The sequence below is a fragment of the Loxodonta africana genome, chromosome 3 (genome assembly GCF_030014295.1).
Source record: "Loxodonta africana isolate mLoxAfr1 chromosome 3, mLoxAfr1.hap2, whole genome shotgun sequence".
In the NCBI taxonomy this organism is placed as follows: Eukaryota; Metazoa; Chordata; class Mammalia; order Proboscidea; family Elephantidae; genus Loxodonta; species Loxodonta africana.
This window is the reverse complement of record NC_087344.1, coordinates 82,140,075-82,159,246: the sequence shown is the minus strand read 5'-3', so window position 1 is coordinate 82,159,246 and position 19,172 is coordinate 82,140,075. Positions and strand designations below refer to the sequence as shown.

Sequence of the window (19,172 nt, the reverse complement as noted above, 5' to 3'; positions counted from 1 at the left end):
GCTCAACTTTTGAAAGGTTTCTTTTGTCGCCCACAGCTCGGAAGGAACTTCAGAGATTGCCTTTCTTAAACTATTCCCTTACCACACACAAACACACTCAAATGCACACACACACACACACACACACACACACACACATTCCTTGGGGAATAAATGAGAAATAATCATTGTGAACAGGAAACAAACATTATAGGAAACAGCCTGTATTCAACAAGCATTTATTAAGTGTTTACTGTGTTCTTAAGCCTAATGCATGAGGGATAATAATATGGATTGACGTATACGGAGGAAAGGTCAGGAGAAAAGATGTGGTCAGTGTTCTGGGCCCTCAGCCCAGTTTTCCCACCACTATATCATTTCAGATTCCACATTGCAATTAACCTTTAACAAACTACCAATTATTGAGTTTTGGTATAGTATCAAAGAAGTATATATACAATTATCTGAAAAGGCTTTTAAGATACTTTTAAGATACGTCTTGTTTCCAGCTATGTATTTGTGAGGTCATTTTTTTTTTTCGTATAATATAACCAAAACAAAAGATTGCAACAGATAGGAGAATCTAGCTGTTTTTTAATAAGTCAGATATTAAAGAGATTTGTAAAACTGTAGAACAATGGCCACTCTTCTCACTAAATTCTTTTGTTTTAAAAACATATGTATATTTTTTTCACAAAAATGTATGTTACCATTTAATGATTTATTACTGTTATTTTTAAAATTAATACATATTTACTTTTTTTCCATTTGAATTTTTAATATGGCAAATACAGCCCATACAAACAAAAGTTTTAAGGGTATTCAGTAATTTTCCAGAGTCCAGAGACCAAAAAATTTGAGAACCGCTATCCTAAGGGAATAATTTAAAGTGAGCTTAAACTGAAGCAATCCTTCACCAACGTTCCCCAACAAGTAAAGTAGGAATCCTTCTAGTTCCCTGAAAGTATTTGCCAGTTTAAACAAGAGCATCGAAAACGGATGACAGACACGTAAGGCTGAATGTTGTTTTTAACCTCATAACTAGTTCTCACCTCAGAATCATACTGTAATTCCCAAAGCTTCTGTTTGCTTGAGGTAATACTAAGGAGAAAAAATTTTACTGAGGGAGGAAAGAAGGGGTAGCCAGGTTATCGGCTTTCTGCAACAGAATCAATTATTCCATAGCTTCCCCTTATCTGGAGTGCTGGTAGTGCAGTGGTTAAATGGATTAACAGCTAACCGAAAGGCTGACAGTTGGTATCCACCAGCCACTCCTTAGAAACCCTATGGGGCAGTTCTACTTTATCCCATAGGGTCACTATGAGTCAGAATCGACTCGACAGCAATTTTTTCCCCCTTACCTACCCATAAAAACACCGGATCCCCTTACCTATGTATTCCATATTATATTAGGGTTAAAATGAATAATTATTCAATTACTCATCACTAGCATCATAAAGTAAAGAAGAGGCAGGGCAGGGATAGGCTGGTTTCATGGATAAAAGCATCAAGTCTTTTATTACCAGGACCTAAGCTTAACTCCTTTTCTTCTGACTGAAAGTCTGGGAAAAATCACAAATATCTTGTTGACTGTTGTATCCCCAGCACCTAGCACCTAAGATAGTACTTGGCACATATTAGCACTCAATTAATAGTATTGAATGAAATCAAACTCCTTTATTTTTATGATGTAAATTTGACTGCCTTTTAACTGGCAGAGAGCTAAAACAACTCTGAAGATTTAAGAAACAGATACAAAAAGAGGAGGCCCTCAAAGGTTAGGAGATTGCAGAAATATAGAGGAAGAAAACAATTACTGCTGTTCAGTTATATACTGTAGTATAACAAACTACGCCAAAACTTAGTGCTTAAGACAATTATTTTATTATTTCACAGTTGGTGGTTGTCTACACTCAGGCATCTGGGGTATCATACAGTTGCAGCCTATTAAGTGGTCTCCTTGCATGCAGTCTATTCTCAATACAGCAACCAGAGTAATTCTTTAAAAACCTGTTGTATCATGTCCCTCCTCTGCCCAGCATTCTCTGGGAGCTTCCTATCTCACTCACAGCAAAGTCCGAAGTCATCACAATGGTCTACGAATCCCACAGGATGTGAACTCTCCACCATCCTTGCCTCTGGTACCTCCTCTGCCACTATTCGTTCCTCCTCTTGCTTAGTCCACTTCAGCCATACTGGCCTCCTTGGTGTTCTTTGGAACAGCAATCTCACTTTAGGGCCTTTGCACTGGCCGCCTCCTTTGTTTGGGACAGTCTTCCCCAAGATGCCCATCTGACTTTCTTCAAGCCATTGTTCAATATCACCTTCTTAGTGAGGCCTTCACCAATCCCCAATCCTTCTTCCTTTGATGGCTACAGCTGAATGCTTTCAGTACCAGGATATTCTGGTTCGGAACACCAGGCGTGAGTAGCCATGTTAGACGTCAAGCATATAGAAAGCCCTGGCCTACAAGATCATTCAGTTATTTCTTCACTGGCTAGCCCGTAACTGCAGCCCCCATTGAGCTCTCTTTTCAGACAGTGGTAGCTGAAACCAGGTCCTAGAATGGGAACTCCCTGAGGGAAGCGATAGTAATTTGCTCCTTCTGGATTCCCGGCGTCCTGATGTGGGCGGGACATTCAACGAGCCTTAGCGCTTTGTGAATGAACCAAAGAGGACACCGCTCCTTGGAGGCCCCGCCCCCTCCGGCCCGCCCCCTCCCCCTCCGAGGTCGGCCCCCTTACCCTCTGTCATCCATCGCTCGGCGCTTGTCCCTTCTCCCAGGGCCTGCTCAGTGCGCCCTATCGATCCACTCGGCCATCGCGCGCCGGCGCCATTGGGCTGTCAGTCAGAGGCGGCGTGGGGAACGTGGGCAGCGCTGGGAGCAGTTACCGCGCGCCGGGAGCTGAGGTAAAGCTGCGGTTCTTGGGCTGCCAGGCCGCGGACTTAGCCGGCTAGCGGGGTTGAGCAGTGCAGCAAGGCCGCCCGGCCCAGCTTCCCCTGAGGGAGGAGGGCCCCTCGAGTCGGGCGGAGTTGGGCCCGAGGGAGGTGGTTGGCAATGTAGAGCCCCCATGGACCGCGCAGCCGAGCTTCTCGCCAGCTCCAGTCCGGCCCGACAGGGCCATGGGGCCAAGTGCCCGAAGTAGAAGGGGTTTTGGAGAGAACCCGATCTACCACATCGTGCAACAGATGGAAAAACTGAGTTTCGGAAAGGGGAGAATCTTCTCGAAGTCACAGCGACTGAGTCTTAGACCCGGCACCAGACTCTCTTAGCAGAGTCCCCTGAACTCTTTGCACATCAGCCCTTAATTCATTTATTCAACTAAACTCTATGGAGCAGTTCTACTCTGTAACACATGGGATTTTTTAGTTGTTTAGGTGCAGGGCAGTGAAATACAAAGGGGAGTAAAGAAAGATCCCCACTCTCAAGCAGCACATAGTGGTATAAGAGACCAGTTATGATAAAATGTTTTATCTTGTTTATTTAAAGCAGGAGGAGGCTATGAGTGCTATGATGGAGGTATGTCAGAGATGTCATGGACGCCCCTTTTAAAGCTTGGGAGGCTAGCAAGACTGTTACATTGATTCCCATCACCCCAGAGTCGTGGCAGTGACATTGAGGCATTTGACACAGTATGCCTTCTATTGTGGTTAGTTGTGTTCATGATTACCAACAAGAGAATATAACTTCATTGAGAGCAGGAACCTCAGGTCTTGCAAACTTGGGTTCTGATGCCTCTTCTGCATGTGTTTGAGCGTGGCTTTTATACATGGTTATTGTGAGGGTCAGAGATCCTCATTAAACATTAATTCGGTGTCTGGCATCTGGCAGACATTGTGTTAGTTACCAGGAATACAGTGATGGCTAACACAGCCCTTCAAGGAACTCACAGGAAAGAAATTTAAACACATATGTCCTGAAATGATCTGTACATGGTAGAGTGGATGCACCCAAAGGAAAGGAGTCGCTTTGTGTGGGAAGGGTTTAGGAATGGCATTATAGGCAAATGATTCTTGTGTTGAGTCTTAAAAGTTGAATAGGTGATTATTAGGCACAGGAGAAGGGCATCTTAGGAAGAAAGAGTTATGAAACAGCATGGTTCATTGGTACAGAAGGCTTTCCATGATCTATCTTCTGTCTAATAATATCAAACACTTATATAGTGCTTGCTTTGTGGTAGACATTATTTTGTGTTCTTTACATAGATTAACTCATTTAATCTTCACCACAACTTTTTGAAGTAGAAACTATAATTATCCTCACGTTATAAATGAAGAAAACTGAGGCATAGAAAAGTTATGTAATTTGCCCTAGTTCACATAGCTAATAAATGGTAGAGCTGGAATTCAGACCCAGGTTCTCTGGCTGTAGGCTTTGTGCACCTAACCACCAGGCTGTATTGCCAACCTCCTTACTTGTCCCACCCTTCCATTTTTTTTGCCCCAACCATATTCATCTACAATATTTGCCATTCCTGAGCTTACCAGGCTATTTCATGACTCTCTACCTATGTTCCTATTTCTCTCTCTGCTTGGACTGCCCTTTTTCCCTACCCCAACATTCCAGTTTTGGTTTAAAATCAGAAAAGGTATGTGTCAGGGTTGTATCCTTTCACCATATTTATTCAGTCTGTATGCAGAACAAATAATCTGAGAAGCTGGACTGGAGAGACTAATTAACCACCTGTGATATGCAGATGACAGCCTTGCTTGATGAAACTGAAAATGATTTGAAGCACTTACTGATGAAGATCAAAGACTACAGCTTTCATTATGGGTAAAGCTCAACATAAAACAAAAATCCTCACCACTGGACCAATAAGCAACATTATGATAAATGGGGAAAAGATTGAAGTTGTCGAGGATTTCATTTTACTTGGATCCACAATCAACACCCATGGAAGCAGCTGTCAAGAAATCAAATGATGTATTGCATTGGGCAAATCTGTTGTAAAAGACGTTCTTAAAGTGTTAAAAACCAAGGAAGTCACTTTGAGGTATAAGGCAGGCCTGACCCAAGCCATGGTCTTTTCATTTGCCTCATTTGCATGCAAAAGCTGAACAGTGAATAGGAAGACTGAGGAAGAATTGATGCATTTGAATTACAGCATTGGTGAAGAATATTGAATATACCATGGACTGCCAGAAGAACAAACAAATCTGTCTGGAAGGAAGTACAGCCAGAATGCGTCTTAAAAGCAAGGATGGCAAGACTTTGTCTCATTTACTTTGGACACGTTCTCAGGAGGGACCAGTCCCTGGAGAAGGACATCGTGCTTGGTAAAGTAGAGGAGTATAAAGAGGAAGACCCTCAATGAGATGGATTGACACAGTAGCTGCAACAGTGGACTCAAACAGCAATGATTATGAGGATGACACAGAACTCGGCAGTGTTTCATTCTCTTGTATGTAAGGTCTCAGCAAGTCAGAACCCACTCAATGGCGTCTAACAACAAGAGCATTCATGTTTGTTTTTCCAGTATCTACTCATCTAAGATTCAGCACTTTCCCTGCAACTCCAGATACAACTGATCATTCCTCCCATTGTGCTCCTACTGTCCCTGTAACACTATATTTCTTTCATTTACATGTTTGTTCTTCACCACAGCTCCTCATGATTGGAAATGTCTTACTCACCTTTATAATCTCTGGCACCTAGTAAAATTCTTGGTTACATGGTAGTGCTAAATAAATGTTTACTGAATGAATGAAGTATCAGAGAGGAGAGAGGAGAGTGCTATGTAAGCCCATAGTACTTTAGTCTGGGAAGATCAGGAAAGGCATCCTGGAGAAATGATCCCTACGCTGCGATGCCAGTGAGGAGTTAGTGGGAGAAAGGGAAGGAAGGAAAAAGGGTGTTCTAAGAAAAGGAAAAAATATATAAAAAAGTCTCTGATATAAGAACATGCCAGAGGTCATGGTGGTGTTAAAATCATACCGTTGGTCTTGTATCTGCCTGTTTTTTCCAGAGTTTTGAACTAACTCTGGTTTGAACCAGTGCTAAGAATTTGCATTTCTAATAAGTCCTCAGGAAGTTATTCATAAGAATCACCGGGTAATCTTGTTAAACGGTGGATTCTGATTCAGTATATCTATGGGGGAAGTGCAAATTCTCTGCAGGGAACTTGTTAGAAATGCAAATTCTTAGCATGGGCTTGGACCAGAACAAACCTGTTCAAAGCACTGGTTTTTTCCTTTGGTCAGGGCTATAGAAGTCTAAGTATAGGGCCAATTTTAACACTGTAGTGCTTGGGTGCTTCTTAGAATATTCTTGAGGCATAGAATACTTGCTGCTGATGCTGTGAGCTTTATTGCTCTTTGGATGCCCAGTACTTAGTATAGTGCCATAAATATTTATTGAAGTGAGCTGTGAGAAGTGATGTCTCTGGCTGTGGACTGCATGGAAAGCTCCTGATGAGGATGCCTGTCAAGATGCAACTTGGAGCACTTACAGAATTGTAGAACGTTAGAGATGAATGCAGTCACCGTCCTTGGTTTTCAGACTCTGCTCTATGGAGTCCTAAAGTTCCAGGAAGGGGTCTCTGTCCTGGAATAAACCAAAACCAAACCAAACCTGTTGCCGTCGAGTCAATTTCAACTCATAGCTACCCTGTAGGACAGAGGAGAACTGCCCCATAGAGTTTCCAAGGAGCGGCTGGAGGATTCAAACTGCCAACCTTTTGGTTAGCAGCCAAGCTCTTAACCACTGCACCACCAGGGCTCTGTGTCCTGGAGTAGAGGAGGCCAGTTGGCAGGGTTTCAGTTCCCTTGGACGGCATTTTCCCAAATATCCACCTTAACTTAGAACCAGAGGGCACTCTGCTTTTATATATTCTACAGATTGGGCTTCTAAGTAATTTTTTTTTGTTTTGTTGATTGTGCTTTAGCTGAAAGTTTACAAAGAGAATTAGTTTCTCATTAAACAATTAACACACATACAGTTTTGTGGCACTAGTTGCCAACCCCAGGATGGGTCAATACTCTCCCCTTCTCAACCTTGGATTCCCATTACCAGCTTTTCTGTGCCCTCCTGCCTTCTTGTCCTTGCCCCTGGACCGATATGCCCATTTGGTCTCATATATGTGGTCGAGCTCCGTGTACTAAATAATGTTGTTGTTTGAAGAAAGAGTTCCTTATTTTATAGACAAGAAATTGAGGACCCTCAGAGTTTTAAATGTCAAAATTCAAACTCAGGTTTTTTTGACTCTTGAAGGGGCCAATGCTCTTAATAATATCAGGTGAGGTGGGAGTTGTTTGGGAGCAAGTTGAAGTTAAAGTCTAATCTGAGGGTGTTTGCTGGAATTGAAATGACCTTACTTCTGCACCTTTGTATATGTTGTTTCCTTTGTTTAAACAGGTTGCCATCTAGTTTTATTCTGACTCATGGTAACCCCGTGTATTTCAGAGTAGAACTGTGCTCTATAGGGTTTTTTTAAATCGTGCTTTAGGTGGAAGTTTATAGTGCACATTAGTTTCTCATTAAACAATTTATACACAAATTGTTTTGTCACATTGTTTGCAATCCCTGGATTGTATCAGAACCCTCCCCCTTTCCCTTTTCATCCCAGGTTCCTGGTGTCCATTTCATCCAGTTTTCCTGTTTCTGCTTTCTGGTCTTTGCTTTTGTCCAGGTATTGCCTGTTTGGTCCTGTATGTATATTCGATTGAACTAAGAAAAATGTTCCTCACATTTGTTTTTTGTTTTATAGGCCTGTCTAATCTTTGCCTGAAAGGTGGACTTTGGGAGTGGCTTCAGTTCTGAGTTAGCAGAGTATCTGGGGGCCATAATCTTGGGGGTTTCTCCAGCCTTTGTCATAGCAATAAGTCTGGTCTTTTTTTTGTGAACTTGAATTTTGTTCTACATTTTTCTCCTGCTTTGTCTGGGACTCTCTATTATGATCCCTGTTAGAGGCTTCAGTGATGGTAGCCAGGCACTATCTAGTTCTTCTGGGCTCAGGCCAGTGGAGGCTGCTGTTCACCTGGTCCATTAGTCCTTTGGACTAATATTTTCCTTGTGTCTTTGGTTTTCTTCATTCTCCTTTGCTCCAGATGGGATGGAACCAGTAGATACATCTTAGATGACCACTCCCAAGCTCTTAAGACCCCAGACACTCCTCACCAAAGTAGAATGTAGAACATTTTCTTTATGAACTATATTATGCCAGTTGACCTAGATGTCCCCCAAGACCGTGGTCCCCAGCCCTCAGCCCCAGTAACTCACGGTGTTTGGATGTGTCTAGGAAGTGTCTATGATTTTGCCTTAGTCAAGTTGTGCTGACTTCCCCTATATTGTGCGTTGTCTTTCCCTTCACTAAAGTTACCGCTTGTCTACTATCTAGTTAGCGATTTCCCTCATCACCCTTCCCCTCCCACATAACCATCAAAGATTGCTTCTTCCTGTGTGTAAACCTATTCTTGACTTTTTATAATAGTAGTCTTATAACAATATTTGCTCTTTTGTGATTAACTTATTTCACTCAGCATAATGCCCTCCTGATTCATCCATGTTGTTAGATGTTTTGTGGATTCATCATTGTTCTTTATCGTTGCATAGTATTTCATTGTGTGTATGTACCATAATTTGTTTATCCATGCATCTGTTGATGGGCACTTAGGTTGTGCTGTATTTTTACTGTTGTGAACATTGAGCACAGGTGTGCATATGTCTATTCATGTGACAGCTCTTAATTCTCTCGGATATATTCCAAGGAGTGGGATTGCTGAATCATACAGTATTTCTATTTCTAGCTTTTTAAGGAAGCACGTATTGTTTTCCATAGTGGTCGTACCACTTTACATTTCCACCAACAGTGCATAAGAGTTCCAGTCTCCCTGCAACCTCAACATTTGTTATTTTCTGGTTTTTTGATTAGTGCCATTAATGTCAGGGTGAGATGGTATCTCATTGTAGTTTTGATATGCATGCTGGTGATTGTGAGCATTTCCTCATGTGTTTGTTAGCTGCCTGAGTGTCTTCTTTGGTGAAGTGCCTGTTCATATCTTTTGCTCATTTTTTAGGATTATTTGTCTTTTTGTTGAGGTGTCGAAGTATTCTATAGATTTTAGAGATTAGACCCTTGTCAAATATGTTGGAGCCAAAAATTTTTTCCAAGTCTGTAAGTTCTCTTTTTACCCTTTTGCTGAAGTTTTTTGATGAGTGTAAGTGTTTAATTTTTAGGTGCTCCCATTTATGTAGTTTATCTTCTGGTGTTTTTGCATTGTTAGTTATGGTTTATGCTGTATCTGTGTGATATATTAGGGTCCCTATTTTTTCTTCCATGATCTTTTGTCATTTTAGGTTTTGTATTTAGGTCTTAGAGTCCTGGTGGTGCAGTGGTTAAGCGTTCGGCTGCTAACCAAAAGGTTGGCAGTTTGCATCCACCAGCTGCTCCTATGGGGCAGTTCTCCTTTGTCCTGTATGGTCACTATGAGTCAGAATCGACTCGACAGCGACCAGTATGGGTATTTAGGTCTTGATCCGTTTTGAGTTAGTTTTTGTGTATGGTGTGAGGTATGGGTCCTGTTTCACTTTTTTACAGTCGGACATCCAGTTTTGCCAGCACCATTTGTTAAAGACACTGCCTTTTCCCCATTTAAAAGACTTTTGGCCTTTGTCAAATATAAGCTGACCATAGGTGGATGGTTTTATGTCTGGGTTCTTGATTCTGTTCATGTGTGTGTTTGTCTGTCATTGTACGAGTATCAGGGCTTCATAGGGTTTTAAATGGTTGTGATTTTTAAGAAGTAGATTGTGGGACCTTTCTTCTGAGGCACCCCAGGTGGATTTGAACCACCAACCTTTCAGTTAGTAGCCCAGTGCTTAACTGTTTACACAACCCAAGGACTCCATCCTTTTTCTGTCCTCTCTTTTCCACTAATCCCTCATTGACAACTCAGTGTGGGCATCATTTCTCCTGGATGCCTTCCCTGGTCTTCCCAGACTGAAGTACTTCAGGTTTGGTAAATATCTTAAGTTGTGGGTGTTGTGCAAGAGCCTTCATATTCTGCCTGGGTGTACTGGCTGTAAGCACTGCAGTTTAGGTATTGATGCTAGGGGCCCAGGACTGATCATAATTATGGTAAAGGTGCAGCATTATTTGCCAGATTGGTCTTAAATAAATTATTTTTCCTTAGCATTGCATTTCACACTTGTATTAAAAAGACATCATTTGCTGTGAGTCAAAGAGTAATAGTTTTAGTTTAAATCGATAAGGATTTATGACTTTTTACTGTGGTGTTATTCTGCAGTAGCTGCTGTAAAGAAATTCTTCTGAAGGTCAGACGGGTTCATTTATTATCTTGAGTTTGAAAAAAGTAATTAACCATTTGATTCTGCAAATCTAGGTTCAGAGACAAGTCTACATATGTGTTTATGGGGATATCTTTCATTTATTGTTGTGTGCCATTGAGCCAATTCTGATTCATAGAGACCCTGTATAATAGAGTAGAACTTCCCCATAGGGTTTTCTAGGCTGTAATTTTTAATCTTCATGGGAGCAGATCACCAAGTCTTTTTCTTCCATTGAGCAGCTGATTAGTTCTAAACTATCGACCTTTCGGTTAAGAGCCGAGCGCTTAACCATTGTGTCACCAGTAATTCAGACGGCTGAATTACTGAAGGAGTCTTAAGTCATTTCCTGTTTTTCAGAGGCTTGACATGTTTGTGTCTCTGCTGTTAATTCAAGTCTGAAGTTTTTATGTTTGTTTTGTTTTAATATTCAAGGAGTAAGAACACACATATCAGACGTCTACTTGGTAAACATTACTTTGTCTTCTAAAGTCAGCTAAAGCATTACCTCCTTGTAAAACCTTCCCTGTCTTTTCTAGGAATTTGTAGTTGTTTCTTTCACTATATGCCCACTGCATCTTGGATATATCTCTGCCACAGCACTAATGATAATAGGGTATAATTTGCTAAATTTGTGTTCTGCACTTAATTGTGAGCGACTGAAGGGCAAGGGCTGGATTTTTTTTTTCATTCATATCCCCACCCCCACCCCCAGGCTGTAGCAACAGTAAATAAGAAAATATAAAGGAGGTATTTATACTGCAACTAAGGAGCTTTTCATACTCTAGTTACTAGAGTTGGAAGTGATGCATTTGACATGGGCATTGGTAACTAAAATTTAATTAGTAGTGTGTGTTCTTTGGCTTTTGTTACATCTTTTTTTCTGTTAATTGTTTTTCTCTGTGTTTACAGTTTGTAAAAATGGAATTTCAAGCAGTAGTGATGGCAGTTGGAGGGGGTTCTCGGATGACAGACCTGACTTCCAGCATTCCCAAACCTCTACTTCCAGTTGGGAACAAACCTTTGATTTGGTACCCATTGAACCTGCTCGAGCGTGTTGGATTCGAAGGTGAGCTATGGCAGTGAGATGCTTTTATAAAATTTTGGGGGCATTTGGTCCCTATGATTTGTTAGCATTTTGAGGGTGAGAGAAGATGAATGAGAGGAGACTAGGACTCAAAGTTGGTTGGCAACTGTCCTTTTTCCATTATGAATATAGAAGTACACTATTGCTTTGTAAAAGAAGTTGAAGTGATAGCACTGAGTGGTGCTGTTTTAGAGCTAATCATCCCAAGATGAACCATGTAAGGATATCAAAACAGCAAATTGGTAATCCAAGTGCTTCATAGTTAGTACTTATTGAGAATCTATTATGTGCCAGGCAGTGTTTTAAGCAGTGGGGTATATAATTGAAAAGATAGCATTAGGCTCTGAATTTTAGAACATTAAAATCTGGTGGGGAGATAGACACATAAATGTTGATTGTGTTGTGAAGTTCATTGCAACTCCTAGTGACCCTATAGGACAGAGTAGAACTTCCCCATAGGGTTTCCAAGGCTGTAATCTTTACAGGGAAACCCTGGTGGCATAATGGTTAAGTGCTATGGCTGCTAACCAAAAGGTCAGCAGTTTGAATCCACCAAGTACTCCTTGGAAACCCTATGGGGCAGTTCTACTCTCTCCTATAGGGTCGCTATGAGTCAGAATCAACTCGACGGCAGTGGGTTTGGAGTGCGTTAATCTTTACAGAAGCTGATTGCTACATCTTTCTCCTGCAGAGCAGCTGGTGGGTTTGAACCACTGCCCTTTTGGTTAGCAGCCAAACACCTAACCACTGCATCACCAGGGCTCCCTAAAACATTGCTTAGAGGGAAATTTACAGCATTAAACACTTATATTGGTAAAGAAGAAAAGTCTCATGTAATGATTTCAGCTTCTACTTTGAAACTAGAAAAAGAAGAGCAAACAAAACCTGAAATAAGCAAAAAGACAGAAATAAGAAAGATAAGAGCAGAAATAAATAGAAAACAAAACTGTATCTAAACCATACGTATAGCTCCATAGGATTCATTTTGATCCTCAGTAAAGCGCCAATTTCTACCTGTTGGGAAGTGGTGATAGCACTTTGTACCGAATGAAGAGTTAAAATGAGTTCCCATTGGTATATGTTTTGTTGAACGATCTGCTGAATCTTTTATGTCCAGAAGAAGGGGCATGTAACATATTGTTAAAGTGTGGGGCTCTAATCATACAGACCTGAGTTTAATCTTGACTCCATTGCTGACAGGTTTTGTGACCCTGAGCATAGTCGTTTAATGTCTTTTATTCCAAGATTCGTTATTGGTGAAATGAGATAGTTACAGGAATTAGGTGAGAGACTGCATGTAAAATACATTGAAAAGGTTCAGAGGTGGGGCCAAGATGGCGGAATAGTCAGATGCTTCCAGTGATCACTCTTACAACAAAGACCTGAAAGAATAAGTGAAACAATTATATATATGACACACTAGAAGCCCTGAACATCAAAGGCAAAGTTAGGAAATCGGTCTGAGTGGCAAGGGGAGGGAGAGATGGTTCAGAAGTGGTGAGGAGTTGCTGGACCTGACTTGGCAGGAACCAGCACCCCTCAGGCATGACCCCCTGGAGCAACAGTGGCGAGGCTGGCGGTAGCGTTCTGCACGCTGAGTCCTCAGGGAGAGACAGTGAGTCGCACAGTCTACTCAACCCTCTGAAACCAGAGAAGAACAGCGCTCTCAACAAAAGCTAACTACTTGTGTATGTTTTACTGTGCCCTCAGCCCCCAAGCCGGCTTCAGTTGCCGTTGATTTTCCTGGGCCCAAGATAGGTCCTGCTTCAAGCCCTGAGCCATTCTCCTAGCCTTGGAGAAGTAATAAATTAACAATTGGGGGGAAAAGATAATCTGCCAGATCCACTAAGCTGGGGAACTAAGGACAGAAGTGACTTCTGTCCAGGCACAAATGGTCTGCAGACTTTGAATACCTTTCACCCTTGCATGGACATGTATGGGCACATTTCAGGAGGTTATGCCCTTGTAACTGCAACGGTATATGTGCTTGAGATCTGACTTCAGTTGTTTCAGCTGTGTAGTGGATGGGGGGTTTTTGAAGTTTGACACCCCTTTGCCTATTAAACAGGGTCCTCACCTACCCACATCAGGGGCCTGAGGACTGGTGGCTCCACCCACATCATCTAGCCACCCGTAACGGGTCCAAGGATACGTGGTACCTCCCAGTCCTTACAACCAAAAGCATTGGGTGCCCATGGTCTGGCTGCAGAACACACCCACCTGTGCAGTCTAGGGAACAGGGACACACTTTCCTCACGGATACTCGGGAGATGGTTGTCAGACCCCTGCCTTGTTCAGAGTGTGACCCCCTGCTGTAACCAGATACCTATATCTACACCAATCACCCTTGCCCCTCTAAGACTGTAGGACAGAGCCTGTACCACGCACTCAATGGCCAACTGTCTGGACACCTCAGCTGAATCCATACAAGAAAAGTGAATGGACTCCTAGGCTCATATACCTGGTAACAGCTCTAACCATCTGGTGACAAGACGTTAGAGCTTCAAAGGTACAAATAATCTAACTACCTCACTCAAGCAGCCTATTTAGGCATATCAAAACAAAACAAAAAGTAAGAAGCTAGGATACGGTAAGCAAACATAAAATAAACTGATACAATGAGTTACAGATGGCTCAAAGACAACAGTCAATATCAAATCATGTAAAGAAGCAGACCACGATCGCTTCAACGAGCTCTCAAAGTATCAAGGAATCTTCCGGATGAAGGTGTCTTCTGGAAATTACCAGATGCAGAACACAAAAGATTAATATACGGAACTCTTAAAGAGATTACGAAGGAGATCAGGGAAAACGCAGAACAAGCCAAGAAACACACAGATAAAGCAGTTGAAGAAATTAAAATGTTATTCAAGAGCATAATGAAAAATTTAATAGGTTGCAAGAATCCATAGAGAGAAAGCAATCAGAAATTCAGAAGACTAACAAAGTTATAGAATTAGACAACTCAGTAGAGAGTCAGAGGAGCAGCACTGTAAGGCAGAATTAGTGAGATTGAAGAAAAAACACTTGGCATCAATATATTTGAAGAAAAATCAGATAAAAGAATTTTAAAAAAATGAAGAAACCCTAAAAATCATGTGGGACTCTATTAAGAGAAATAACCTACAAGTGATTGGCGTACCAGAACAGGGAGAGATAACAGAAAATACATAGGGAATTGTTGAAGATTTGTTGGCAGAAACTTCCCTGATATCATGAAAGATGAGAAGATATCTATCCGAGACACTCATTGAACTCCACATAAGGTAGATCTCAAAAGAAAATCACCAAGACATATTATAATCAAACTTGCCAAAACCAAAGATAAAGAGAGAATTTTAAGAGCAGCTAGGGATAAACAAAAAGTCACCTACAAAGGAGAGTAAATAAGAATAAGATCACCTTACTCGGTAGAAACCATGCAGGCAAGAAGACAATGGGATGACTTATATAAAACATTGAAGAAAACAAATTACCAGCCAAGAATCATATATCCAGCAAAACTGTCTCTCAAATATGAAGGTGAAATTAGGACATTTCCAGATAAAAAGTAGTTTAGGGAATTCGTAAAAACCAAATCAAAATTATAAGAAATACTAAAGGGAGTTCTTTGGTTAGAAAATCAGTAGTATCAGATATTAACCCAAGACTAGAACATAGGACAGAGCCACCAGATGTCAACCCAAAAAGGGAAATCACAAAAATAAATCAAGATAAAAAAAAAACACTCAAAACAGGAAAATAATGATGTCGTTATGTAAAAGAAGACAACATTAAAATGAAAAAGAGGGACTAAGAAATGTAGTCATAGATCTTTCATATGGGGAGGAAGACAAGGTGATATAAAGAAATAAAGGTTAGCTTTAAACTTAGAAAAATAGGGGTAAATATTAAGGTAACCACAAAGGAGACTAATAATCCTACTCATCAAAATAAATACAAGAAAAAAATAGAGTCTCAGAAAAAACAAAATCAATAACAATGAATAAGACGAAAAGACAATGTATAAAGATAAACTACGCAGCACAGAAAATTAAGTGGGAAAAAGAAACTGGCAACAGCACACAAAAAAGACATCAAAATGACATCACTAAACTCGTACCTGTCCATAATTACGCTGAATGTATATGGACTACATGTGCCAATAAAGAGACAAAGAGTGGCAGAATGGATAAAAAAAACACGGTCCGTCTATATGCTGCCTACAAGAGACATACCTTAGACTTAGAGACACAAACAAACTAAAACTCAAAGGATGGAAAAAATGTCAAGCAAACAACAATCAAAAACGAGCAGGAGTGGTAATATTAATTTCTGACAAAATAGACTTTAAAGTTAAATCCACTACAGAGGTTAAGGAAGGACACTATATAATGATTAAAGGGACAATATAGCAGGAGGATATACACGTATTAAATATTTATGCACCCACTTGACAGCACTGCAAGATACGTAAACTCTAACAGCATTGAAAAGTGAGATAGCTCCACAATTATAGTAGGAAACTTCAACGCATCACTTTCGATGAAAGACAGAACATCCAGAAAGAAGCTCAACAAAGACACGGAAGATCTAAATGCCACAATCAACCAACTTGACATCGTAGACATATACAAAACCTCCACCCAACAGCAGCCAAGTATACTTTCTTTTCCAGCGCACATGAAACATTGTCTAGAATAGACCACATATTAGATCATAAATCAAGCCTTAGCAGAATCCAAAACATTGAAATATTACAAAGATCTCTGACCAGAAGGGCATAAAAGTAGAAATCAATAACAGGAAAAGCAGGGAAAAGAAATCAAACACTTGGAAACTGAACAATACCCTGCTCAAAAACGAATGGGTTATAGAAGACATTAAGGATGGAATAAAGAAATTCATTGACTCCAATGAAAATGAAAACACTTCCTATCAGAACCCATGGGACACCGCTAAAGCAGTGCTCAGAGGTCAATTTGTATAAATAAGGGCACACATACAAAAAGTAGGAAGGGCCAAAATCAAAGAATTATCCCTACAACTTGGACAAATAGAAAGAGAGCAACAAAAGAAACTCTCAGGCACCAGAAGAAAGCAAATTATAAATATTAGAACAGAATGAAATGAAATAGTGAACAGAATATCAGTTGAAAGAGTTAACAAGACCAAAAGCTGGTCCTTGGAAACAGTTAACAAAGTTGATAAACCACTGGCTGAACTGACAAAAGAAAACCCCAGGAGAAGAAGCAAATAACCCGAATAAGAAATGAGAAGGGCGATATCACAGTAGACTCAACTGAAATTAGAGGAATCCTATCAGATTACTACAAAAAATTGTACTCTAACAGATTTGAAAACCTAGCTGAATTTTTAGAAACACAATACCTACCTAAACTAACACAAACGGGTAGAACAACTAAATAAACCCATAACAAAAGAAGAAATTGAAAAGGTAATTATAAAACTCCCCCCCACAAAAAAATCCGTGGCCCGGACGGCTTCACCAGAGAGTTCTCCCAGACTTTCAGAGAAGAGTTAACACCGCTAATACTAAAGGTATTTCAGAGCATAGGAAAGAGTGGAACACTCCCAATGTCATTCCAGCATATCCCTGATACAAAAACCAGGTACAGACACCACAAAAAAAAAAGAAAATTACAGACTTATATCCCTCATGTACTTAGATGTAAAAATCCTCAACAAAGTTCTAGCCAATAGAATTCAGCAACATATCAAAAATATATATAATACTAGTTCACCATGACCAAGTGGGATTCATACCAGGTATGCAGGGATGGTTCAACATTAGAAAAGCAATTGATGTAATCCGTCATATAAATAAAACAAAAGACAAAAACCACATGATCTTATCAATTGACACAGAAGAGGCATTTGATAAAGTTCAACACCCATTCATGATAAAAACTCTCAGCAAAATAGGAATAGAAGGAAAATCTTCAACATAGTAAAGGGCATTTATACAAAGTGAACAGCCAACATACTGCTAAATGGAGAGAGTCTGAAAGCATTTCCCTTGAGACTGGGAAGCAGACAAGGATGCCCTTTATCACCACTCTTATTGAACATCGTGCTGGAGGTCATAGCCGGAGCAACTAAGCTAGATAAAGAAATAAAGGGCATCCAGATTGGTAAGGAAGAAGTAAAAGTATGTCTATTTACAGATAACATGATCTTATACACTGAAAACCCTAAAGAATCCTCAAGAAAACTCCTGAAACTAATAGAAGAGTTCAGCAGAGTATCAGGATACAAGATAAACATACAAAAATCAGTTGGATTCCTCTACACCAACAAAAAGAACATTGAAGAGGAAATCACCGAATCAATACCATTTACAATAGCCGCCAAGAAGATAAAATACTTACAGAATATATCTAACCAGAGATGTAAAAGACATATACAAAGACGACTACAAGACACTACTGCAAGAAACCAAGAGACCTACATAAGTGGAAAAAGATACCTTGCTCATGGATAGGAAGACTTAACATTGTAAAAATGTCTGTTCTATCAAAAGCCACCTATAGATGTACAATGCAATTCCAATCCAGATTCCAATGATATTTTTTAATGAGATAGAGAAAGAAATCACCATATTCATATGCAAGGGAAAGAGACTCCGGATAAGTAAAGCATTACTGAAAAAGAACAAAGTGGGAGACCTCACTCTACCTGATTTTAGAACCTATTATACCACCACAGTAGTCAAAACAGCCTAGTACTGGTACAACAACAGGCACATAGACCAGTGGAGCAGAATTGAGAATCCAGACATAAATCCATCTACATATGAGCAGCTGATATTTGATAAAGGCCCAAAGTCAGTTAAATGGGGAAAAGACAGTCTCTTTAACAAATGGTGCTGGCATAACTAGATATCCATCTGCAAAAAAAATGAAATAAGACCCATACCTCACACCATGCACAAAAACCAATTCAAAATGTATCAAAGACCTAAATATAAAATCTAAAATGATAAAGATCATGGAAGAAAAAATAGGGACCATGCTAGGAGCCCTAATACATGGCATAAACAGTATACAAAACCTTACTAACAATGCTCAAACAGCAGAAGAGAAACTAGGTAACTGGGAGCTCCTAAATATCAAACCTACGCTCATCCAAAGACTTAACAAAAAGAGTAAAAAGATTACCTACAGACTGGGAAAAAGTTTTTAGCTATGACATTTCTGGTTGGCATCTCATCTCGAAAATCTACGTGATACTGCAAAAACTCAGCAACGAAAAGACAAATAACCCAATTAAAAAATGGGCAAAGGGTATGAACCAAGCACTTCACTGAAGAAGGCATTCAGGTAGCTAACAGGTACATGAGGAAGTGCTCGTGATAATTAGCCATTAGAGAAATGCAGATCAAAACCACAATGAGATTCCATCTCACTCCAACAAGGCTGGCATTAATCCAAAAAACACAAAATAATAAATGTTGGAAAGGTTGTGGGGAGACTGGAACACTTACACTTTGCTGGTGGGAATGTAAAGTGTTGCAACCAGTTTGGAAATCGATTTGGCACTTCCTTAAAAAGCTAGAAATAGAACTACCGTACAATCCAGTAACCCCATTCCTTGGAATATATCCTAGAGAAATAAGAGCCCAAGAGAGAGAAAGGGCCACATAAATCAAAGACTACATCAGCCTGAGACCAGAAGAACTAGATGGTTCCCGGCTATAACCCATGACTGCCCTGACAGGGCACACAACAGAAAGCCCCTGAAGGAGGAGGAAAGCAGTGGGATACAGACCTCAAATTCTCATAAACAGACTAGACTTAATGGTCTGACTGAGACTAG

The 19,172-nt window shown here is 40.3% G+C and overlaps 1 protein-coding gene across 1 annotated transcript in view; it reads left to right on the top strand.

Annotated features, from left to right (window-relative positions):
• Positions 1-2,761: 2,761 nt before the first annotated feature.
• EIF2B3 (eukaryotic translation initiation factor 2B subunit gamma) overlaps positions 2,762-19,172 on the top strand; it is a 169,566-nt gene continuing 153,155 nt past the window's right edge. The window contains exons 1-2 of the mRNA XM_003415359.4: positions 2,762-2,889; positions 11,180-11,336. Coding sequence (XP_003415407.1) covers positions 11,189-11,336 — 148 coding nt within the window. The 5' untranslated portion in view covers positions 2,762-2,889; positions 11,180-11,188. The remainder of the gene's footprint in view (positions 2,890-11,179; positions 11,337-19,172) is intronic.